The sequence below is a fragment of the Cherax quadricarinatus genome, chromosome 45 (genome assembly GCF_038502225.1).
Source record: "Cherax quadricarinatus isolate ZL_2023a chromosome 45, ASM3850222v1, whole genome shotgun sequence".
NCBI classification, from domain to species: Eukaryota; Metazoa; Arthropoda; class Malacostraca; order Decapoda; family Parastacidae; genus Cherax; species Cherax quadricarinatus.
This window is the reverse complement of record NC_091336.1, coordinates 25,904,735-25,931,557: the sequence shown is the minus strand read 5'-3', so window position 1 is coordinate 25,931,557 and position 26,823 is coordinate 25,904,735. Positions and strand designations below refer to the sequence as shown.

The window sequence follows — 26,823 nt, the reverse complement described above, 5'->3', positions numbered from 1 at the left end:
GTGTGTGTGTGTGTGTGTGTCTATGACTGATACTATATATATATATATATATATATATATATATATATATATATATATATATATATATATATATATATATATATATATATATATATATATATATATATATATATATATATATATATATATATATATATATATATATATATATATATATATATATATATATATATATATATATATATATATATATATATATATATATATATATATATATATATATATATATATATATATATATATATATATATGTATCCCTTTCTATTGTATTGAGCCTTTGTCATGGGTCAGACGTTATGTAATACTTTATATATGTATGATTCGATTCTTTTTAAAGTTTATAATTATGGTCTGTACCCTGATACCGGTTTGGTGTTAATGCTAAGTTCTTGATGTTAAGTTGTAGTCTGTATGGTATACAGACATATCTAGACAGTTTAGTGACGTAGTCCATTTGTGTCTGAGATTATGTATGTGGGTTTATTGTAACAGTATAGAGCTTCAGTTTTTGTGTTCTAAGCTGTATTCTTTTTCTGTATATTCGTGTGTTGGTATATGTAAAGCTGTATTGTTAGGGATACGTATGTAGATGTTCTAGTAAGATTATGATGTTAGGTTTTGGTTTTTTGATTAATGCGAAGGATGGGATTTAACTGATATAACTTCTCTGTATATTTTATGTTCAAGTGTATTGAGCCTTTGTCAGATGTCATGTTATATGTACAATTTATATATATGTAAGGTTTTGCATCAATGAATATGTATATGTCAATTCATGACCCTGTGACATGTATTTTTTTTAGCTATGTTCTTGCCGTAAGTTCTTGTTGTATGTTTGGCAGCAATATCTTGCGAGCATATAGGTGCAATCCGTTTGTCAGTTAATTTGATTGAGATCCATACTGTTTCTTTAGTTTTATGTTAAACTGTATTGGTTTTAAATAAAATATAAAAAAAAAATCGGACTTCCAAGATGGCTATCATTTACATCGTAGTGAAATGGTTAGAGGCATTAAAACACTCACTTTCCTAGCGTGATTTGCATTCAGCGGTGAAAGAAATGGAACTAGACAACATTTCCAGTTTCATAAAGTATTAATTTATTTTGGGTCAGATTCAGAGGACATTAAGAGCCCCTCACCAGCGTTAAGAAATCATCGAAGGGTGAAAGATTTGCTAAAAGTGAGAGTAGTGTCACACCACATCTTTTGGTGAGACACGTCTCCCGTCTTTATTGACCGGCTCTGGAAGGAGACTCGAATCTCTTACCCACTGCACTCTTTTTCTAGGCTTGTTGGCCAGGTTGGATCATCAGCCACCGATGTTATGTGGTGCTCTTTATTCTCACAAGTGGCCCTCTATATTCTGTTCTCACGGTGACAAGAATCGCAACGAGTATTCACAGCAACAAGTGCTTCTTATTCATCGTGACGAGTATTTCCATTTGTTTTAACTACAACTAGAGTTTCCCATCTGTAGTTAAGGCACCCTTGTGTTCTATAGGTGACTCAAGGACTTACTAATTTCCTCACGACACGTACCTATTTTTGTGTCGTTCCTGCAGGTCATTCCTAGTGATGACGGAAGACGACAACCGGGCTGTCTCAGGGCGACAAATGGGGCGATTGACAATGGTGTCGCTGACACTGGAGGACGACCTCGTCACCATCGGCGCCCAGGGTGTCCAAAGTGTCAAGTTCAGATTGAAGGTTGTCCTCAAGGAGCACAAGGTCTTCCATTCCAAGTAAATCTGTGTTGTCTCTATTTTTTTTCTAAGAACACAGAATCTGCAGCCCTCGACACCTAGACCAAGCGAAACCCTATGCACTTAATGTATATATTTAGGTTCCAATGGCGTGCTGCCGATAATATATATACATGTAATATATATATATATATATATATATATATATATATATATATATATATATATATATACCTGGAGTTTACCTGGAGAGAGTTTCGGGGGTCAACGCCCCCGCGGCCCGGTCTGTGACCAGGCCTCCTGGTGGATCAGCGCCTGATCAACCAGGCTGTTGCTGCTGGCTGCACGCAAACCAACGTACGAGCCACAGCCCGGCTGATCAGGAACTGTCTTTAGGTGCTTGTCCAGTGCCAGCTTGAAGACTGCCAGGGGTCTGTTGGTAATCCCCCTTATGTGTGCTGGGAGGCAGTTGAACAGTCTCGGGCCCCTGACACTTATTGTATGGTCTCTTAACGTGCTAGTGACACCCCTGCTTTTCATTGGGGGGATGGTGCATCGTCTGCCAAGTCTTTTGCTTTCGTAGTGAGTGATTTTCGTGTGCAAGTTTGGTACTAGTCCCTCTAGGATTTTCCAGGTGTATATAATCATGTATCTCTCCCTCCTGCGTTCCAGGGAATACAGGTTTAGAAACCTCAAGCGCTCCCAGTAATTGAGGTGTTTTATCTCCGTTATGCGCGCCGTGAAAGTTCTCTGTACATTTTCTAGGTCGGCAATTTCACCTGCCTTGAAAGGTGCTGTTAGAGTGCAGCAATATTCCAGCCTAGATAGAACAAGTGACCTGAAGAGTGTCATCATGGGCTTGGCCTCCCTAGTTTTGAAGGTTCTCATTATCCATCCTGTCATTTTTCTAGCAGATGCGATTGATACAATGTTATGGTCCTTGAAGGTGAGATCCTCCGACATAATCACTCCTAGGTCTTTGACGTTGGTGTTTCGCTCTATTTTGTGGCCAGAATTTGTTTTGTACTCTGATGAAGATTTAATTTCCTCATGTTTACCATATCTGAGTAATTGAAATTTCTCATCGTTGAACTTCATATTGTTTTCTGCAGCCCACTGAAAGATTTGGTTGATGTCCGCCTGGAGCCTTGCAGTGTCTGCAATGGAAGACACTGTCATGCAGATTCGGGTGTCATCTGCAAAGGAAGACACGGTGCTGTGGCTGACATCCTTGTCTATGTCGGATATGAGGATGAGGAACAAGATGGGAGCTAGTACTGTGCCTTGTGGGACAGAGCTTTTCACCGTAGCTGCCTCGGACTTTACTCTGTTGACGACTACTCTCTGTGTTCTGTTAGTGAGGAAATTATAGATCCATCGACCGACTTTTCCTGTTATTCCTTTAGCGCGCATTTTGTGCGCTATTACGCCATGGTCACACTTGTCGAAGGCTTTTGCAAAGTCTGTATATATTACATCTGCATTCTTTTTGTCTTCTAGTGCATTTAGGACCTTGTCGTAGTGATCCAGTAGTTGAGACAGACAGGAGCGACCTGTTCTAAACCCATGTTGCCCTGGGTTGTGTAACTGATGGGTTTCTAGATGGGTGGTGATCTTGCTTCTTAGGACCCTTTCAAAGATTTTTATGATATGGGATGTTAGTGCTATTGGTCTGTAGTTCTTTGCTGTTGCTTTACTGCCCCCTTTGTGGAGTGGGGCTATGTCTGTTGTTTTTAGTAACTGAGGGACGACCCCCGTGTCCATGCTCCCTCTCCATAGGATGGAAAAGGCTCGTGATAGGGGCTTCTTGCAGTTCTTGATGAACACAGAGTTCCATGAGTCTGGCCCTGGGGCAGAGTGCATGGGCATGTCATTTATCGCCTGTTCGAAGTCATTTGGCGTCAGGATAACATCGGATAGGCTTGTGTTAGTCAAATTTTGTGGCTCTCTCATAAAAAATTCATTTTGGTCTTCGACTCTCAGTCTGGTTAGCGGCTTGCTAAAAACTGAGTCATATTGGGACTTGAGTAGCTCACTCATTTCCTTGCTGTCATCTGTGTAGGACCCATCTTGTTTAAGTAGGGGCCCAATACTGGACGTTGTTCTCGATTTTGATTTGGCATAGGAGAAGAAATACTTTGGGTTTCTTTCGATTTCATTTATGGCTTTTAGTTCTTCCCGCGATTCCTGACTCCTAAAGGATTCTTTTAGCTTAAGTTCGATGCTTGCTATTTCTCTGACCAGTGTCTCCCTGCGCATTTCAGATATATTGACCTCTTTTAGCCGCTCTGTTATTCTTTTCCGTCGCCTGTAAAGGGAGCGCCTGTCTCTTTCTATTTTACATCTACTCCTCCTTTTTCTTAGAGGAATAAGCCTTGTGCATACATCGAGTGCCACCGAGTTAATCTGTTCTAGGCATAAGTTTGGGTCTGTGTTGCTTAGTATATCTTCCCAGCTTATATCGGTTAGGACTTGGTTTACTTGGTCCCACTTTATGTTTTTGTTATTGAAGTTGAATTTGGTGAATGCTCCCTCATGACTAGTCTCATTTTGTCGGTCTGGGGCTCCATGCATACATGTCTGAACCTCAATTATGTTGTGATCTGAGTATATTGTTTTTGATATGGTGACATTTCTTATCAGATCATCATTGTTAGTGAAGATGAGGTCTAGTGTATTCTCCAGTCTTGTAGGCTCTATTATTTGCTGGTTTAAATTGAATTTTGTGCAGAGATTTAAAAGCTCGTGTGAGTGTGAGTTTTCATCAGAGCTGCCTCCTGGTGTTATTTCTGCAACAATATTATTTGCTATATTCCTCCATTTTAGGTGCCTTAAGTTGAAATCCCCCAGGAGCAAGATGTTGGGTGCAGGAGCTGGAAGATTTTCCAGACAGTGGTCAATTTTTAACAGCTGTTCCTGGAATTGCTGGGATGTTGCATCCGGAGGCTTGTAGACTACCACAATGACTAGGTTTTGGTTCTCGACCTTTACTGCTAAAACTTCCACTACGTCATTTGAGGCATTAAGCAGTTCTGTGCAAACAAGTGACTCTGCAATGTACAGGCCAACCCCCCCCTTTTGCCTGTTCACTCTGTCACATCTGTATAGGTTGTAACCTGGGATCCATACTTCGTTGTCCAAGTGATCCTTTATGTGGGTCTCAGTGAAAGCCGCGAACATTGCCTTTGCCTCTGCAAGCAGTCCACGGATGAAAGGTATTTTGTTGTTTGTAGCTGGCTTTAGACCCTGTATATTTGCAAAGAAGAATGTTATCGGACTGGTGGTATTGTTGGTACTGGGGGGGGATTTTTTTTCCGGCATTAGTATCTGTATCTGTTGGTTTGGAGTGGAGGCCATCGACTGTGGTTCCACTCCAGGAATGACTGGATTTGGTGTACGATTTCTGCCATTTCCTGCCAGTTTTTTTTCCTTCCTGGCACTAAAAAACCTCTCCCTCTTGAGTGGCTGTGGCTACCCAGGTTTTCCCCTGGCCTGGATGTTTTGTATCTTTTTGTCCCCTTTAGATGGTATGCCTGGCAATTTAAGTTATAGCACAGTCTTTCCTGTACTGAAGAGGTACACATTTCAGGGTGAAAAAGCTTACAGGAAGGGAGTTTGCATTTTCCTGTTTTCATATGGGCATGGCATTTTCTAGGGTGGTCATAGTTGCATGTCCCATCTGTTTTTCCAGATTTCCCATGCCAGCAGATACCAAGTGCATAGTATGTGCACAGTCTTGGTTTCCGCTTGCCTTGGGTTTCTGTGACTGTATTCCCTGTTGGTGCATGTTTCCCTGTCTTACTTCTATCCTCCCTAGCACCAACAATGGAGCTCCCACCAGTTGTTTTTGGTAATTTATCCTCACTATTGCTATTGGAGTCCTCTTGTTTGCTATTTCCTGTGGTATTTCTAGTTTGCAATATTGGTTTTATCTTATCTTTGACTACACTTGTTTCCCTACTATGGCTCCTGTCCCCTATGAGGTCATTTATATGTATTCCTTCCTGCGTATAATTCCCGACTCCCTGGACAATATCTCCAGCTTCACCATTTCTGTCTCCCAGGACAGTATCTCCAGCTTCACCATTTCTGTCTCCCAGGACAGCACCTCCAGCTTCACCATTACTGTCTCCCAGGACAGTATCTCCAGCTTCACCATTTCTGTCTCCCAGGACAGCACCTCCAGCTTCACCATTTCTGTCTCCCAGGACAGTATCTCCAGCTTCACCATTTCTGTCTCCCAGGACAGCACCTCCAGCTTCACCATTACTGTCTCCCAGGACAGCACCTCCAGCTTCACCATTACTGTCTCCCAGGACAGCACTATCAGCCCCACATTTACTGACTACCAGGACATCACCTCCAGCCTTACAGTTTATGACTACATGGCCAGTATCAAGGGCAGTACCATTCAGCCCAGACATTTTATGTTCCCATCTGTTGTAGAAAGCTTCCAGGTTTTCTATGAAAGCAGCTTTGATGTTGTCCTCTTTTAATACCCTTGTGATTTTAGTCCACAGTTTTTCCTCATTTGAGCATACCCAAAAACACTTCTCTGTTTTAATACTGCTTGTAGCTAGTTCTGGGATATCTGCACAAGGGGCGTGACACCAATTTCCACAAAAATGACAATTTATCCATGTGGAAGCCCGTTTGTTTGACTGACCACAGACTACACAGGGCTTCATAATGATTTGAATGGTTGATTTACTGCAATTCTACTAGCAACCTCTTGAAAATTCTATTAATAACCTTAAATGAAGCTCTAGCTATTTGTATTTCTGTTTCTAACTCTTTTTGTATATTGGACAGCTTACCGTCACGTTCCTGATTTTTAATGTTTGTGTTTATAGGGCGCCTACAACCCCATCCGTTTACAGTCTGCTTTATTGTCCAACGAAACTGTTTGAAACCAGTCCCGGGTTCGGACCAGTCAAGGGTTCGGACCAGGCAAGGGTTCGGGCCAGACGATCTGCTCTGATCAGTGGGTCACTTATTTTAAAACATACTGGTCGGTGATTTGAGCTAACACATGAAGGATCTACTGGAAATTATCTACCCGAGTAATATGTGATTTGACTGATACAAAAGTATAACTTGCGTGTTGAAGAGCCGGTGATATCTGGCAGCTCCTACAATGACGAACGGTCACCTCCTTGTTTATCAATCGCTGTATCTGGCTTTTCTCCTTTTTTTTTTTTTTTTTTTTTCTTTTTTCCGTCTCCACCACAATAAATGCTATATTATCACTATAGTTGACTGGTGCAAATTTTGGAGGAAGGACGCTTTTTCTGTAGTAATAATTGCTTCTCGTTGTGTATATTTGTGTATATATACATATATATATATATATATATATACAGTGGTCCCCCGCTTTTCGTAGTTCCCGGCAATCGTAAAATTCGCCAATCATAGGGGTATTTTCATATAAACATGGACTCGCTTTTCATAGGTTGACTCGCCAGTCGTAGTTCATCCAGGACGCGTACCCATAGCGTGAGCTGGGGCGGCAGCCAGTCTGGCATTGTTTACCAGTGAGCGAAGGTCCCCTCACGTGCTCCAGCGAAATATTTCATAATATTCCATTTATTTTAGTGCTTGCAAGTACTAAATAAGCTACCATGGCTCCAAAGAAAGCTCCTAGTGCCAAGCCTGTGGTAAAGAAGGTGAGAAATACGATTGAATTTAAGAAAACCATCATTGAACAATATGAAAGTGGTACAAGTGTGGCCGAACTGTCCAGGATGTATAAGAAACCCTACACAACCTTATGTTCCATAGTGGCCAAGAAAAAGGAAATAAAGGATGCTGTTGTTGCGAAGGGAGTAACTATGCTGACAAAAATGAGATCACCAGTACTGGAAGAGGTTGAGAAGTTATTATTGGTGTGGATAAATGAGAAACAATTAACAGGAGATACTCTTATGACTTCGATTATTTGTGAAAAGGCTAGGCAGTTGCATGAAGATTTGGTAAAGAAATTGCCTGCAAATAGTGGTGAAGTGAGTGAATTTAAGGCCAGCAAAGGCTGGTTTGAGAGATTTAAGAACCGTACTGGCATACTAGTGGTAAGGTATGGTGAGGCTGCCAGTTCGGACCACAAGGCGGCTGAAAAATATGTGCATGAGTTCCAGGAGTACATAGAGGCTGAAGGACTGAAACCTGAACAAGTGTTCAATTGTGACGAAACAGGCCTCTTTTGGAAGAAAATGCCAAAGAGGACCTTCATTACACAAGAGGAAAAGGCAATGCCAGGACACAAGCCTATGAAAGACAGGCTGACACTAATGTTCTGTGCTAATGCTAGTGGGGATTTCAAAGTGAAGCCATTACTAGTGTACCATTCTGAAAATCCCAGAGTGTTCAGGAAAAATAATGTTATGAAGTGTAAATTGTGTGTGTTTTGGAAATCTAATAGTAAGGCATGGGTCACGAGGGAAATTTTCGTCGAGTGGTTCAATGAAGTGTTTGGCCCTAGTGTGAAGGAGTATCTCCTGGAAAAGAAATTGGATCTCAAGTGCCTGCTAGTAATGGACAATGCACCTGCTCATCCTCCAAACTTGGATGACCTAATTTTCGAGGAGTTTGGGTTCATCACAGTAAAGTTCTTGCCACCGAATACCACTCCTCTCCTCCAACCCATGGACCAGCAGGTTATTGCAAACTTTAAAAAACTCTACACAAAAGCAATGTTTTACAGGTGCTTGACTGTGACCACAGACACTCACTTGACCCTAAGGGAATTTTGGAGAGAACACTTCAGCATCCTCCACTGCATAACTCTTATAGGTATGGCTTGGGAGGGAGTGACTACCAGGACTTTGAACTCTGCCTGGAGAAAATTGTGGCCAGATTGTGTCGAGAAGAGGGATTTTGAAGGATTTGGGACTGACCCTAATGAGCCTATGTCTGTTGTAAAATCAATTGTGGCACTGGGGAGTTCCATGGGGTTGGATGTGAGTTTGGAGGATGTGGAAGAATTGGTGGAAGACCACAATGAAGAGCTCACCACTGAGGAGCTGCAAGAGCTTCAACAGTAGGAGCAACACTTCGCAGCTCAGAATCTTGCTGCAGAGGAGGAGGAAGAGAGATGGAAGAAGGTGCCTTCAGAAATTAAAGAGATTTTTACTATGTGGGGTAAGATGGAAAGCTTTATGGGGAAACATAACCCTAACAAGGTTGTTGCAAGCCATATTGGCAACATGTACATTGACAAAGTCTTGGGCCATTTTAGGGAAGTGTTAAAGAGACGCCAGAAATAGAGCTCTCTCCACAGTTATTTTGTGAGACAGGACTCCAGTGACTCTCAAGGTGGTCCTAGTGGTATTAAGAAACAGAGAAGAGAAGCAACCCCAGAAAAGCAAATGGTACCTGAGGTGTTGATGGAAGAGGATTCCCCTTCCAAACTATAAACAATCCACTCTCTTTCCTCCTGCAGTCTCCCATACACTAAGAAGAATCTCCAATAAAGGTAAGTGTTATGCTGTTAATGTTTCATTCATCATTTCCCATTGTATTGTTTATGTACTACATGTATATTTCATGTTAAATTTTTTTTTTGTTTTAATACTTCTGAGTGTCAGGAACGGATTAATTGTATTTACATTATTTCTTATGGGGAAAATTGATTCGTAAGTCGTAAATTTCGTTTATAGTAATGCCTCCAGGAACGGATTAATTACGAAAAGCGAGGGACCACTATACATATATATATATATATATATATATATATATATATATATATATATATATATATATATATATATATATATATATATATATATATATATATATATATATGTATATATATATATATATAATATATATATATATATATATATATAGGTTGGTAGACAGCAACCACCCAGGGAGGTACTACCGTCCTGCCAAGTGAGTGTAAAACGAAGCCTGTGATTGTTTTACATGATGGTAGGATTGCTGATGTCTTTTGTCTGTCTCATAAATATGCAAGATTACAGGCATGTCTTGCTACTTCTACTTACACTTAGGTCACACTACACATACATGTACACATTTATTTATACACACTCATCTGAGTTTTCTTTGATTTTATCTTAATAGTTCTTGGTCTTATTAATTTTCCTTTTATATCCATGGGGAAGTGGAATAAGAATCTTTCCTCCGTAAGCCATGCGTGTTGTAAAAGTCAACTAAGATGCCGGGAACAATGGGCTAGTAACCCCTTTTCCTGTAAAGATTACTAAAAAGAATAAGAAGAAGAAAATTGTCAAAGTGGGAAGTCTGAATGTGCGTGGATGTTGTGCAGATGATAAGAAAGAGATGATTGTGGATGTTATGAATGAGAAGAAGCTGGATGTCCTGGCTTTAAGTGAAACAAAGCTGAAGGGGGTGGGAGAGTTTCAGTGGAGAGGAATAAATGGGATTAGGTCAGGGGTTTCAAATAGAGTTAGAGCTAAAGAAGGAGTAGCAATAATGTTGAAGGATAAGCTATGGCAGGAAAAGAGGGACTATAAATGTATTAATTCAAGGATTATGTGGAGTAAAATAAAGATTGGATGTGAAAAGTGGGTTATAATAAGCGTGTATGCACCTGGAGAAGAGAGAAGTGTAGAGGAGAGAGAGAGATTTTGGGAAATGTTGAGTGAATGCGTGGGGAGTTTTGAATCAAGTGTGAGAGTAATGGTGGTTGGGGATTTTAATGCTAAAGTGGGTAAAAATGTTATGGAGGGAGTAGTAGGTAAATTTGGGGTGCCAGGGGTAAATGTAAATGGGGAGCCTTTAATTGAGCTATGTGTAGAAAGAAATTTGGTAATAAGTAATACATATTTTATGAAAAAGAGGATAAATAAATATACAAGGTATGATGTAGCACGTAATGAAAGTAGTTTATTAGATTATGTATTGGTGGATAAAAGGTTGATGGGTAGGCTCCAGGATGTACATGTTTATAGAGGGGCAACTGATATATCGGATCATTATTTAGTTGTAGCTACAGTTAGAGTAAGAGGTAGATGGGAAAAGAGGAAGGTGGCAACAACAAGTAAGAGGGAAGTGAAAGTGTATAAACTAAGGGAGGAGGAAGTTCGGGTGAGATATAAGCGACTATTGGCAGAAAGGTGGGCTAGTGCAAAGATGAGTAGTGGGGGGGTTGAAGAGGGTTGGAATAGTTTTAAAAATGCAGTATTAGAATGTGGGGCAGAAGTTTGTGGTTATAGGAGGGTGGGGGCAGGAGGAAAGAGGAGTGATTGGTGGAATGATGAAGTAAAGGGTGTGATAAAAGAGAAAAAGGTAGCTTATGAGAGGTTTTTACAAAGCAGAAGTGTTATAAGAAGAGCAGAGTATATGGAGAGTAAAAGAAAGGTAAAGAGAGTGGTGAGAGAGTGCAAAAGGAGAGCAGATGATAGAGTGGGAGAGGCACTGTCAAGAAATTTTAATGAAAATAAGAAAAAATTTTGGAGTGAGTTAAACAAGTTAAGAAAGCCTAGGGAAAATATGGATTTGTCAGTTAAAAACAGAGTAGGGGAGTTAGTAGATGGGGAGATGGAGGTATTGGGTAGATGGCGAGAATATTTTGAGGAACTTTTAAATGTTAAGGAAGAAAGGGAGGCAGTAATTTCATGCACTGGTCAGGGAGGTATACCATCTTTTAGGAGTGAAGAAGAGCAGAATGTAAGTGTGGGGGAGGTACGTGAGGCATTACGTAAAATGAAAGGGGGTAAAGCAGCTGGAACTGATGGGATCATGACAGAAATGTTAAAAGCAGGGGGGGATATAGTGTTGGAGTGGTTGGTACTTTTGTTTAATAAATGTATGAAAGAGGGGAAGGTACCTAGGGATTGGCAGAGAGCATGTATAGTCCCTTTATATAAAGGGAAAGGGGACAAAAGAGACTGTAAAAATTATAGAGGAATAAGCTTACTGAGTATACCAGGAAAAGTGTACGGTAGGGTTATAATTGAAAGAATTAGAGGTAAGACAGAATGTAGGATTGCGGATGAGCAAGGAGGTTTTAGAGTGGGTAGGGGATGTGTAGATCAGGTGTTTACATTGAAGCATATATGTGAACAGTATTTAGATAAAGATAGGGAAGTTTTTATTGCATTTATGGATTTAGAAAAGGCATATGATAGAGTGGATAGAGGAGCAATGTGGCAGATGTTGCAAGTATATGGAATAGGTGGTAAGTTATTAAATGCTGTAAAGAGTTTTTATGAGGATAGTGAGGCTCAGGTTAGGGTGTGTAGAAGAGAGGGAGACTACTTCCCGGTAAAAGTAGGTCTTAGACAGGGATGTGTAATGTCACCATGGTTGTTTAATATATTTATAGATGGGGTTGTAAAGGAAGTAAATGCTAGGGTGTTTGGGAGAGGGGTGGGATTAAATTATGGGGAATCAAATTCAAAATGGGAATTGACACAGTTACTTTTTGCTGATGATACTGTGCTTATGGGAGATTCTAAAGAAAAATTGCAAAGGTTAGTGGATGAGTTTGGGAATGTGTGTAAAGGTAGAAAGTTGAAAGTGAACATAGAAAAGAGTAAGGTGATGAGGGTGTCAAATGATTTAGATAAAGAAAAATTGGATATCAAATTGGGGAGGAGGAGTATGGAAGAAGTGAATGTTTTCAGATACTTGGGAGTTGACGTGTCGGCGGATGGATTTATGAAGGATGAGGTTAATCATAGAATTGATGAGGGAAAAAAGGTGAGTGGTGCGTTGAGGTATATGTGGAGTCAAAAAACGTTATCTATGGAGGCAAAGAAGGGAATGTATGAAAGTATAGTAGTACCAACACTCTTATATGGGTGTGAAGCTTGGGTGGTAAATGCAGCAGCGAGGAGACGGTTGGAGGCAGCGGAGATGTCCTGTTTAAGGGCAATGTGTGGTGTAAATATTATGCAGAAAATTCGGAGTGTGGAAATTAGGAGAAGGTGTGGAGTTAATAAAAGTATTAGTCAGAGGGCAGAAGAGGGGTTGTTGAGGTGGTTTGGTCATTTAGAGAGAATGGATCACAGTAGAATGACATGGAAAGCATATAAATCTATAGGGGAAGGAAGGCGGGGTAGGGGTCGTCCTCGAAAGGGTTGGAGAGAGGGGGTAAAGGAGGTTTTGTGGGTAAGGGGCTTGGACTTCCAGCAAGCGTGCGTGAGCGTGTTAGATAGGAGTGAATGGAGACGAATGGTACTTGGGACCTGACGATCTGTTGGAGTGTGAGCAGGGTAATATTTAGTGAAGGGATTCAGGGAAACCGGTTATTTTCATATAGTCGGACTTGAGTCCTGGAAATGGGAAGTACAATGCCTGCACTTTAAAGGAGGGGTTTGGGATATTGGCAGTTTGGAGGGATATGTTGTGTATCTTTATATGTTTATGCTTCTAGACTGTTGTATTCTGAGCACCTCTGCAAAAACAGTGATAATGTGCGAGTGTGGTGAAAGTGTTGAATGATGATGAAAGTATTTTCTTTTTGGGGATTTTCTTTCTTTTTTGGGTCACCCTGCCTCGGTGGGAGACGGCCGACTTGTTGAAAAAAAAAAAAAAAAAAAAAAAAAAAAAAATTTATAGACATATATATATAGACATATATATATACATATATATATATATAGATATATATATATATATATATACATATATATATATATATATATATATATATATATATATATATATATATATATATATATATATATATATATATATACATATATATATATATATATATATATATATATATATATATAAATATATATATATTTATAGACATATATATATATATATATACATATATATATATATATAAATATATATATATATAGAGATCTATATATACAGATATATAGATATATATATATATATATATATATATATATATATAAAAATATATATATATATAAATATATATATATATATAATTATATATATATATATATATACATATATGTCGTGCCGAATATGTAAAACTGGTCAGTTAGCAAAAACTCATTTAAAATTAAGTCCTTTCTAAAATTTTCTCATATACGTTTAAAGATAAATTTTTTTCATTAATGTTGATGTAAAAATTTATAATTTTGCACCAAAAGGAACTTAGAAAACTTACCTAACCTTATTATAACAAGCGCAATTTATTTTAGCCTAACCCATCTAAATATATTATATATATATATATATATATATATATATATATATATATATATATATATATATATATATATATATATATATATATATATATATATATATATATATATATATATATATATATATATATATATATATATATATATATATATATATATATATATATATATATATATATATATATATATATATTTACACCTTTCGTAAAATTCCAAATTCAGAATTTTCACTAATTCCTGTATATTCTGTTTACTGTGTTTAACACTCCAACACCTGCATTGTTCTGTCAACTGTTGGCTTGTACTGGTAGACTTTCGTCAGTTTTATTGACCCAAAAGCGATTATGTTTTACATGTGATAACTTGAGAATAACTGGGAATCAAATAACTGGTATCAGAGGATCCTTTAATACAACGTATCGCCCAAGGCTGATCTTTATCGATTACGATAAAGCTCAACGTTGGGCGAAATCATATCTTGAAAGGAATCTCTGATACCAGTGATTTGATTCCACAGTTATTCTCAAGTTATCACATATAAAACAAAATCGCTTTTGGGTCAATAAAATTTACGGAAGTCTACCAGTACAAGTCAAGCGTTGACTGAACATTTTCTAAGCTACTATACACTAACATAGAAAATTGGAACCTGGTGGGATAAGGGGACCTAAAGTTAAACCAAAATCTCGGAGGAAGGAAAGAAATCTATGCCAGTCCTTGACTAGCCGGACAGTGGACTTCATGTGGCCAGCACCAACAGCCTGGTTAACCAGGCCATCCACTGGGACGCCTGGTATGTGACCGGGTCGCAGGGGCATTGACACCTTTCTAGATAGACTACTTCAAGGTACTCCCCTCTGGGTTATACAAATTTTCAGTGTAATTTTTCTTACATAGATCAATTTTACAGGTTAAGATAGGTAGTGGAAAAGGTATAGAAAATAAAGGACCCAGAAAAAATAAGGAGATTAGCCGAAGAGCCAGAAACGAATATACATGGATAAGAAGGAAGGCCCAGCGGCAATAAGATAAGATAAGAGATAAGATTTCGTTCGGATTTTTAACCCCGGAGGATTAGCCACCCAGGATAACCCAAGAAAGTCAGTGCGTCATCGAGGACTGTCTAACTTATTTCCATTGGGGTCCTTAATCTTGTCCCCCAGGATGCGACCCACACCAGTCGACTAACACCCAGGTACCTATTTGCTGCTAGGTGAACAGGACAACAGGTGTAAGGAAACGTGTCGAAATGTTTCCACCCGCCGGGAATCGAACCCGGGCCCTCCGTGTGTGAAGCAGGAGCTTTAGCCACCAGACCACCGGGCCCAGCGGCAATAAGGGAATGACATGACATCGAAAACCAAATCTGACCCAAAGCTGAGATTATCCTACCGCACCTCATTTCTAAGCTCAGCCCGATCTAGGTATACTACAACCACTATAATACATGTTTGCTTGGAAGGTAGCTGGCATGAAACAATCATCCTTGCTTGTGGTTGCAGAGAAGTATGGAGCATTGCAGGATACGTAAATGCTTGCCTGGTGTTTACCTGGAGAGAGTTCCGAGGATCAACGCCCCCGCGGCCCGGTCTGTGACCAGGCCTCCTGGTGGATCAGAGCCTGATCAACCAGGCTGTTGCTGCTGGCTGCACGCAAACCAACGTACGAGCCACAGCCCGGCTGGTCAGGAACCGACTTTAGGTGTTTGTCCAGTGCCAGCTTGAAGACTGCCAGGGGTCTGTTGGTAATCCCCCTTATGTATGCTGGGAGGCAGTTGAACAGTCTCGGGCCCCTGACACTTATTGAATGGTCTCTTAACGTGCTAGTGACACCCCTGCTTTTCATTGGGGGGAAGTTGCATCGTCTGCCAAGTCTTTTGCTTTCGTAGTGAGTGATTTTCGTGTGCAAGTTCGGTACTAGTCCCTCTAGGATTTTCCAGGTGTATATAATCATGTATCTCTCTCGCCTGCGTTCCAGTGAATACAGTTTTAGGAACCTCAAGCGCTCCCAGTAATTGAGGTGTTTTATTTCCGTTATGCGCGCCGTGAAGGTTCTCTGTACATTTTCTAGGTCAGCAATTTCACCTGCCTTGAAAGGTGCTGTTAGTGTGCAGCAATATTCCAGCCTAGATAGAACAAGTGACCTGAAGAGTGTCATCATGGGCTTGGGTGCAGGAGCTGGAAGATTTTCCAGACGGTGGTCAATTTTTAACAGCTGTTCCTGGAATTGCTGGGATGTTGCATCCGGAGGTTTGTAGACTACCACAATGACTAGGTTTTGGTTCTCGACCTTTACTGCTAAAACTTCCACTACATCATTTGAGGCATTTAGCAGTTCTGTGCAAACAAGTGACTCTGCAATGTACAGGCCAACCCCCCCCCCCCCCTTTTGCCTGTTCACTCTGTCACATCTGTATAGGTTGTAACCTGGGATCCATATTTCGTTGTCCAAGTGATCCTTTATGTGGGTCTCAGTGAAAGCCGCGAACATTGCCTTTGCCTCTGCAAGCAGTCCACGGATGAAGGGTATTTTGTTGTTTGTTGCTGGCTTTAGACCCTGTATATTTGCAAAGAAGAATGTCATCGGACTGGTGGTATTGTTGGTACTGGGGGGGGATCTTTTTTCCGGCATTAGTATCTGTATCTGTTGGTTTGGAGTGGAGGCCATCGACAGTGGTTCCACTCCAGGAATGACTGGATTTGGTGTACGATTTCTGCCATTTCCTGCCAGTTTTTTTGCAGATTTTTTTTTATATTTTATTTAAAAAACACAGTATACACGGATGGCATACATAAATGATTTAAAACAAAAAACGCGAAAACCTTATAAGAGGACAACATATAACTAAACAGAGGACTACCGGAACATATCTTAACCACAAAATAACTATACAACCAAAACCTGACAGTCTTATTCATATTGTATATGAAATTTTATATACAAAAACAATTTCATATAAACTAACGCATTGCACACACCATGGTACTATGATTATATAAAAATTTTATATACAAAGACCCGGGCCGGGAGAATACCGGCGAAAAAAAAAATACAAAAACAATATCATATAAACTAATACATTGTACACTCAATGGTACTGTGGTTATATAAAATAACTATCAGAAACCTACATGACTCTTGAAATTGAAGCATGGTGTTCTTTATTTTTGGTTTTGCATATACTGAAAAAGGAATCAAAATATGCAAAAAAACTTTAATAATTAACATAAGACTTTTACAGATCTAACATGTATGATTACATATGAGGAAACACTAAGACACCTAATACCCCGACCAACCCCATATTTAGTTTCTCAAACTAATTATAAACCCACAAAAAATAAAAATACATGTGATATCACTGGGTGACAGAACAACATATCCCACAAAAGCTGCTGCCCAAGAAACTTGAATGTCCGAAGATTACAGTATAGGACATTATACATCTCAACCCCCTCCCTCACAGCGGTGACCGCTACTACATATACAAAAAACAATCTTAGGCAAATGAAACTTTTTGCCCTTCATCAAAAGTTTACAATCATCACCAAAAGGTCTGCTTATGAACATTCCCCTTAAAGGCCAGTATAACGTTGTACTTTTAGCGGTGATATCAGCGTGACATCCGCTTACAAATGACTAAACTAAACCTAACGGGAATTCCAGGAAAGACCCAACATACTTCACCAAATCCCGGCCATAGTCGGGAACCAGTTCAGTCTTGTTAGAGGCTGGAACATATACTGAAATATTGCTTTTTATCTGTATCATCAAAATGTATGACCATTTTAGGATTAATCCAAGATCTCAGTGCCACACAACGCCACAACCATACACACACAGACACACGGTACCATTCATAATACATACACGCCACTCCCTAAAACCCGCCCTCTACCCTGAAGTCTCTAACATACCGTTTGGTGCTACCACGGGGGAGTCCAGCCCCCCGTTGCCTAACCCCACCCCCAGTTGCAGCAACCTTTGAACAGTAAGGCTTCGATACTTTGAAGGAAAACTATTATCCCAACTTCTACCATATATGAGTTTATTTCTGCAATACATTCTGTAGATACCTGCTGCAATTGCCCTGATCCTAACTGATCCCCCGGTTTCCCGCATACCCCACGAGACATAGAGGAAATCAGCCACCACGTACAGTATTGCTCTTCGTACCTCACTTGATACTCCGCTAACGTCCAATGTTAAGGCCCGTAAGGTTGAAATACTTCCCCCACTAAGAAAATCTAAAACCCGCCCCAACCACGAACGAACTTTGTCCAAGGTATCACAAAAGTAGACAGCATGAAAAGCTGTTTCTTTGAGACCGCAACGCAAGCAATCCGCCTCCTTTACCAAACCCATCCTATTTAAGACCGATTTTGATGCTAAAATCCCCATGACAAATCTGTACACCAATTCACGAACCCTTGGTGCCAACTTAAGTTTACAAAATCCTTCCCATATTTACCCCCAATTATACAGCGGAAAAACAGACAATCCCTGTACAATTTCCCCACGACAACATATGCTGACCATTTGCCCCACCCGGATCTGTTGCACATTTCTCAACTTTAACAACAAACGCAGCATGTCCTCACACTCTATTAATCCCCTGCCGCTCCACCATTTACGCATTTCGATCATTACCCGACCCACCCGGATGCCCTTCTCACCGCCCGCCCTGAGGAACCGCTGCTTTACATAGAGGGCCTTCACCCGTGGCCCCAAAGCCAAGAGACCTAAACCCCCACGACGAACATGGGCCATGACAACCTCCCAGCTTAACCAAGCTCTCCTGAAACCCCAAACATAACGTAAGACCCTTCCCTGCAGTTCCTGAATATCCATATCTCTTAAAGGGTACACCTCAGCCACACCCCATACCTTACTATAAACAAGTGTATTAACCACTACTGTCCTCTGTTGCAACGAGACATCCCCAGCTCTTAACCCCCGAAGTCGATCTAAAGCCTTGTTAACCACCAATTCAGAGTTTACCCTTCGGCCCTCCCTCTCATCTGCCATGTATACGATACCACATATTCTAAGTTGCACCATGACTGACCACCCATACCTTTCGCCCAACCTCCCCCCCACCCATATACCCACCTCCAATAATTTCGATTTTGCCTTATTGACACACATGCCAGACTCTGTCCAAAAAAACTCAACAATCCATCCCACGATCTGCAAATCCTCCTCCTCTTTTAACAAAATCGTGGTATCATCTACGTATCCGACCACACGTGCTGCATGGTCACTGCTCAGAGTTCCACGCCTCAAACCACCATCCACCAGCTCATAAAAGGGGTTTTGCATACAAGCAAAAAGCAGCTGGGAGAGGGGGCACCCTTGCCTCAAACCCCTTTCCATATGGACCAGCTGCCCCAATTTACCATTTACCTGTACGCGTACCATAGCTGAGACATACAAGGTATCAACCCATCTTACAATCCCCTCTCCAAAACCCTGCTTCAATAAAATAAGCCTCAATAAATCCCTATCAATACAGTCATAAGCATTTTGCCAGTCAAGCCCGAGGACACCCCCCCCTTGACATTCCTCCAAAAACTCCCTAATATGTACATGTCCATCCCTCATGCTCCTGCCTGGTATGCCTAGCTCTCCCTCGTGAATAACCAACCCCATAACCTTCCTCATTCTGTTTCCTAAAACATTTGCAAAGATTTTATAGCCCAAGCACATAAGAGATATTGCTCTATATGCACTCAGACCCCTCCCCCCTCCCTTTTTGGGCACCAACACAACTACCCCCATACTTTGTGACATACCTAACCTCCCCTCCATGAGCATGCAATTTAATACATCAACCAAACAATGCTTAATACTTCTCCAATGCGCCCTATAAAAATAATTCGAAATGCCATCTATACCTGGTGCCTTTCCTTTACTCATACTAAAAATCGCCTCCTCTACCTCCTCCACTCGAATTCTACCTTCTAGTACCATTCTATCCCTGTCATTTATAACTTTTCTGAAATCCCTCCTCACCAGGCCACCCACATGGACCCCCGCTATTCCCTGCCGTAGCTTTTCCCCAAACCATAGATCAGCATAAAAACTCATGCTGTCCGTGGTGAGGAGTACTTGACCCGGCAGGTAACCACCCAAACCCGTGCATACTTCCAATTGCAAGAGGGATGTCGCCTGTTGTCTGACCCTAAATTTGAGCAAGACACAACCCGAAGGTTTGTCGCCCCATAGCACTTCTTCCATACCTGCTCTGACTCTAACCGCATTGAAACGTTCATTGTGAATTTCTGCAAGTCGACTACGAAGATGTTCAATGTCGTCATACCTACTACTCCCGCACCCCACATAGTAATCATTTAGCTGCCCCTCCAGATAGTTTTGCAGCCCATACCTCCACCTCGCCTCCTCTTTTCCCCGCTTCTTATAATAACTCGCTATCCCAGGTTTGGCATGCATTTCCCACCATTCCAACAAACATTCACCTGCCCGTCGCATTTCCCAGATATTCTTCCACCAGTCCTGAAAAGCGGACCCATCCCCCTCCCCCTCCAATAGCCACACGTTCAGTTTCCAATAACCTGGATAAACCCTGATCATTCCATCCCAGTCCAAGTCCGCTAGCACTGCACGGTGATCTGAAAACCCCACATCAAAGGTCTGTACATGCCCAACTCTAATTCCTTGTGTTACATAAAGTCTATCCAGATGGGCAGCATAGCCCCTGCAAATGAACGTATGCTTCACCCCCCACCCACCCCGCCCCACCACATCATAAACCCCTGCATCCCCCAGCAGATTCCGTAAGACAGGTAAAACGCACCCCACCCCCCTTGGCTCAACATCGCCATGGCGGATAACGCAATTCCAATTCCCACCCATGATGGTAATGAATGGCAAACCCCGAGTGTAAAACGTTAAAGCCTCCCTCACAAATTCTATTTTAACTTTAGTGTTGCTTTCCGCAGGCATGTAAATGCCAATAAAACAAACCCTCACCTCACCCCAGTACCCATCTACCCTCACCACCCTCCCATCTCCCCCCTCCTCCCATCTCAAGACACGCCAAGGGCTGGACTCCTTCACTACTATAGCTACCCCACCCTTTAATTTTAAAGAACTGCTAACATACATTCGGTAGCCTTTTAACCGTAACTCTCACCCAAACTTATAATTGTGTTCTTGTATGAAACATACATCCACGGCGTACCTGCGCAAGAACCACTCCATCCACACACACTTAAACTCTGCCCACAGGCCATTTACATTGATGGTAACACACTTGAATTCACAAAAGGAGGTTTTCCTCTATGTTTGTGGGTCTTTCCCGTTCCCACACGTACATTACACTGACCTTCTTTGACCTTTGACTTCCCAAGGCCCCCCTCACCCCCCGTGCCCTACCCATATGCTGGGCGCTTGCCACAACCCCGTCTTCAAGAGGCTCCTCAGCCACTTTCGACCATAATTTCTTCCCTGGACGCTGTCCCGGTGTCAGGACCTCGTCCATATCCGACACTCCTGCCGTCCGTTTGCGGGAACCACCTTCCACACACATCTCACCAGACGAAGCCTACTGGTGGACTTCCACCACCACCTCATGCAACCGTGTCATTGTAGTCATGTCCAGGTCTTCCATATTTGGCAAATCATCCTTCACCACTTCTTGACACTCAGGTGGAATGTCTGGGCTATGCTCTGCCCCATCCAGGAGATCGTTTAGCACGTTCTCCAGCAAACTTTCCTGTGACAACTCCACAGGCTCCATAGGCCCCACAGGTGGCGTGGGCACGTTTGTAGTGTCCACCGACAGGGTGGCACACACCATAGACCGCGTCTCCTCTAGTTGTACTTCCTCACTCCAAAGATTTGGTCCTTGTTCAGGCGAGGGACTAGTCTCCAGATCAAAGGCCTCGGTTCTTAGGACCACAGGAGAAGGTTCCCGGATGTGTACAACCAGGCGTCTGGAGCACTGAGCAGCCATATGGTCATACGAGTTGCATAACCTTCATATCTTCCGTTGGCCCGCATAGTGAACAAAAACTTGGGTCCTGTAGTGTTCTAGATGAACGTAAGATGGAATTGGCTGTTTTAATGTCATCTTGAGGGTGCAGGAGCCTTCTGGGAGCCCCTCGTATGGGCCCTCCCTCCACACTCCCTTGGTCGCTGCATGTACCGTACCGTATCTACCAAAAACTTTCCGAATAACATACTCCTCTGCCTCGAAAGGCACGTTCCTTACTTTGACCCAGGGGACGTATGTGGAGACGTCATGCAGGCATACCTCTACGGCTGAATTCACCGCCATTTTCCTCTCTTGAAAAGCTTCCACAATCTTGGAGTAAAAGCCGGCATTTGCGAATTTTACGAAAAACCTCGAAATCCCATTGAGAGCCACACCATATAATTCCTCAGTGGGGATGCCGTAGATGTCGTGGATAATGGTAGGCAACAAGACATGCATCGTTGCACCACTGAGAGAGCCACGAATGAATTCAACACAGACCGTGTTTACTCTTCTACCATGACGATCCGCCATCTTGCTTACTGTAGTACACGGTTCGCCACCAGGTGTAAGCAGGAGCAGGCTCAGAAAGCGTCCTCTCAGCCGCAGGTTGAGAGACGAATGCTTGCAGATTAGATCGTAGTTTATTAGCGTAGGGGTTCTTTCAGACAGATGCGACCGAGGATTGCAAAAAGCCAAGATCATGCTCAAGGGAGGAAAAGATGTTCTCTCGGTAGGCTGCGTGTCAGTGAGGCCGACAGCCACCCACAAGGACAGACCTCAGTGCCGGCCCTCTGGTGGGTGCTCTCGATAACAGGCAACTTCCCTAGTAAGAGATATAAGAAACATATTGGGTAGGTATACTGTCTACACCAGGATGCAACCCACAACAGTCGATTAACACCTAGGTGCCTACTTACTGCTAGGTGAACAGGTGCAGCAGGTCGAAGCACGGACCCTCAGTATATGAGCTTAGTGTGCTACCAACCGAACCACAGGACACCCTATTACAAACTAAATTTAAGACAGGAAGAGGCTAGCAATTGAACAGAATTTTTTCCACGCACAGCGAACTCCTACAATAATATTATTAAAGCCTTGATGTTTATAGCATTAATTTTGCACCTTGTAGGTAATCCAACAACAATGGTGTTTGTGTAGCCTCTATGTTGACCTGCAGAGTGTGGAAGCAGCATGTGAGTGGTGTGGACTGTGGGGAGGAGGTGGCCAGTTTTCTCACTCAGTTCGTCTCGGAAGGAAGGACAAGACTCAGATTACTGTACCGGGGAGATGTAGTGAAGGATAGACCAGCCCGCAGGCTTGATTACTACGACTTTCCAAAGAGCCTGGACTCTGACAAAGTGAGTTAAAGTACCTAATTATGTGCACCTTTACGACTGTACTAAAATGGAATGTAATGTCCAATATTCACCTATCAGACACTCAGCTGTATCATGTAAGTGTAACATACCCATTAAATATATTCCCTCCTGATACACACCTTCATCATGAGAGTGTAATAGATTTATGTAATCCATGAGCAGTTGTACTACGCGCAGAACAGTGCCTACGTAATTGCGTCGGAGTCATCACTGGCGGTCTTGAACTCTCGCCTATCGGAGCCGGTCACAATGGGCCAATTCCGAACTAATATTGTTGTCAGGGGCGCCCCGCCATCAGACGAGGACGACTGGGCATACGTTAAGATTGGTTGTGTAGTCTTCAGGACGGTGAAACCTTGCCAGAGGTGAGGTCATACTGTGCGGCCTCTCATCATGTGATTAACACTGTCTAATCGATATGTGCCTAGGACAAAAAATGGTAACTAGCACTCGAGTCAGGAAACACTCGACCTGCTCTTTACCTAACTTCTCGCTCCTTCCAGCATAATAGTCAATGTCTACCACTGAGACGTTATAGCTGGAAGCGATAATTTAAAATACTTTCTTCTTAAATATATTTGCCTGCTACTGAAGGATACTAATTTTATAAATAGCGAGGACACGTTTTCATTATCTAAATGTCGTCTAATTAAAAGAACAAAAGTGAATTCATTCAATATATTAAATGTTGTTTGTCTCCCTCTGAGAGTTAACATTTATGTTTTCTCATGACTGACGATTTAGCTCTTACGTTTGCCTCTATTTATCCAAGTACAGATGTTTACTGACGACGGTGGATCCAATCACTGGGAAGCGACATCCCAAACAAGAACCTCTCAATACTCTCCGCTCGTGAGTATTAAGTAGTGAAGTACCATTTCTATTCCTCAGGTCTCAGTTAAGATCACACACTCACATCATCACACCGGACCTTCCTCCACACACACACACACACACACAATACAATACAAACATCACAACCCCCACTGTACAAACATCACAACTACTACCCCTACAAACATCATAACTACTACCCCTACAAACATCATAACTACCACACAACAAACAATACAACTACTACACCTCAATTAGGTGAGTACAATTAGGTGAGTACACAATTGGAAGCTGAACACTAAGATGAATCACACTGATGTTAAGAAGTAATTCTTCACTCACAGAGTTGTCAGGAAATGGAACAGTCTGGGAAGTGATGTAGTGGAGGCAGGATCCATACATAGCTTTAAGAAGAGGTATGATAAAGCTCTTGGAGCATGGAGAGTGGCCTACACTTGAGTAATATTAGTCTATATTGTTAGTAATATTAGTATTATAATCTATATCATTAGTAATATTATTAGATTAGTTTATATTATTTGTAATATTATTCTAGTCAATATTATTAGATTAGTCTGTATTATTTGTAACGGTTATGAGATGAGTCTCACAGATTATATTTTTTAATGTCTCTTCTGCTTTAGGTTTCGTACAATAAGCGAGCCAGCCAAGTTGGCCAAAGCTTGGGCTACGAGTCCTCTCTTCGGCATCAACATGGCTATTGATGTCACAGGACCTCTCGCTGTGGGAGACAAAGTCATTGTGGCCAGAACCTCATCCAATCCAGAACTAACTGTTTTCTAGAACTGGCTAGAACAGCTTTGCACACTGTGATTAGGCCTCTAACTAATCACAACAGCCTGTTCGTTGTTGCTAGCTATCCAGAAAAGCCAAAACAGCTGGACAAGTTTTGCAAGTTCTCTAGACTGGCCAAAACACGTGGCCATTGTTGCTAGCCATAAACATTGCAACTACTACATTACGGACATCACAGCTACCGCCCCACAAACATCACAACTACCACTGTTAAAAATCATAAGCATCACACCTCAAACATCACGACTACCACACCATAAACAACACAACTAAAACATCAAAAACATTACAACTATCACAGCACAAACATATAACTACCACACCACATACATCACAACTACCACTCCACAAACATAACTACCACACCAAAACATCACAACTACCAACCCACAAACATTATATCTACCATCTCACAAACAACTTCCACAATACAAACATCACAACCCCCACTGTACAAACATCACAACTACTACCCCCACAAACATCATTACCACACAACAAACACACCTTAAAAGCACCTAAAGTCGGTACCTGACCAGCCGGGCTGTGGCTCGTACGTTGGATTGCATGCAGCCAGCAGTAACAGCCTGGTTGATCAGGCCCTGATCCACCATGAAGCCTGGTCAAAGACTGGGCCGCGGGGGCGTTGACCCCCGGAACTCTCTCCAGGTAAACACAAACATCACAAACATCATAACTACCACACAACAAACATCACAACTATCACCAAACAAACATAACTACCACCCCACAAACATCACAATCTTCACACCGGGTTGTAAAGATGATGTAATCAGTCCATCACCCTCGACGAAATAAGTTTTGAGACAGTCAGTCCCTCAGCTTCGTGATGAGGTCTTCATAGACTATGGAGCACTGTGTCTAGTGAAAGTTTTCTCCAAAGTGAGGGAGTGAACACCTCAAACCTGCTTCTTCGAGGGTTGATGGACTGATACATCGTCTCTGCATCTTCCCTTCTGTTTTCTCCTCGGTGCTCGACTGGTGAAGCCTACTGTATAACTGAATCGTTTCGTAATAACTATACCTACTCATGCCAACTACTACGCTACAAACATAATAATCACCACCCCATAAGAATCATAACTACCACAACATAAGTAGCACAAATATCATACACTAACCACACCAAAAAATAATTTTTACCACTTAAACTCTGCAGTTAACACCCCACCGTGTGGATTAACCAGCTTTTGACTCACAGTTTCATTGCTTTTAAAAAAACTTCTCAGTTCTTAATTTATTTTTTTTCTAATTCCGTTGTGAGCAATGAACCTTTATTAACCACACGGCTCTACTGAATTTATTATAAATAATTATTTTTCCCAGGATCAGACAATGAGCTTAAAGCAGCACTTAGCTGTTTTATATGACTGAATTATCAACAGTCATTCAAAATCCCTAAATTTCTCTAAGTGGTTGTGGCTGCTCCTTGAGTTCCAAGTCTCTGGGATAGATAATAATCTAGGAATACTTGTAGTTCTCAAAAGAATGTATACTGGTTTAGAAAACCATGGTTAGGTTAGGTAAGAAGGTTCGTCAGGAACCAGGACAAGTGTTTCCTGACGTGGGTCTTAGATGATGACCCGCCATTGGAGCTTTCGGTCATCTGACTGAGGCCTTCCGCTGGCTTACCCCTTTACTCATTTAAAAATTATTGTTATAATTATAACCATTTATCTCTAGAAAACCGACAAGTTGAATAAATGATATACCAAATGTTGTACATGTGTCTCATTTATCAATGCACTTTTTTTATTAGTGGTTATATGAAGCAGCCAGTCAGAGTGGGTTCTTCAGTAACGGGAGTATTGGAGGCGTTATCTCCCGTCCGCTAATAGCGATCCAGGCACTCCTGTCTCTCAGTTAGGTTTTCTAGCAGAATCAGCTACTAAATACCTTTACTACACTTAGATAATTTTGAGG

At 41.5% G+C, this 26,823-nt stretch overlaps 1 protein-coding gene across 2 annotated transcripts in view; it reads left to right on the top strand.

The window, feature by feature from the left end:
* The window catches only part of LOC128694877 (mitochondrial amidoxime reducing component 2-like), a 40,924-nt gene extending 14,303 nt beyond the window's left edge, over positions 1-26,621 (top strand). Inside the window, exons 4-8 of one of the 2 annotated variants that reach the window (XM_070094377.1) lie at positions 1,586-1,765; positions 23,028-23,208; positions 23,407-23,594; positions 24,007-24,081; positions 24,708-26,621. In XM_070094377.1, the coding sequence (XP_069950478.1) occupies positions 1,586-1,765; positions 23,028-23,208; positions 23,407-23,594; positions 24,007-24,081; positions 24,708-24,867 (784 nt within the window). In that variant the 3' untranslated portion in view covers positions 24,868-26,621. Of the gene's footprint in view, positions 1-1,585; positions 1,766-23,027; positions 23,209-23,391; positions 23,595-24,006; positions 24,082-24,707 lie in introns of both variants that reach the window. The other variant, XM_070094376.1, reaches the window with a different exon arrangement.
* The last annotated feature ends 202 nt before the right edge of the window (positions 26,622-26,823 follow it).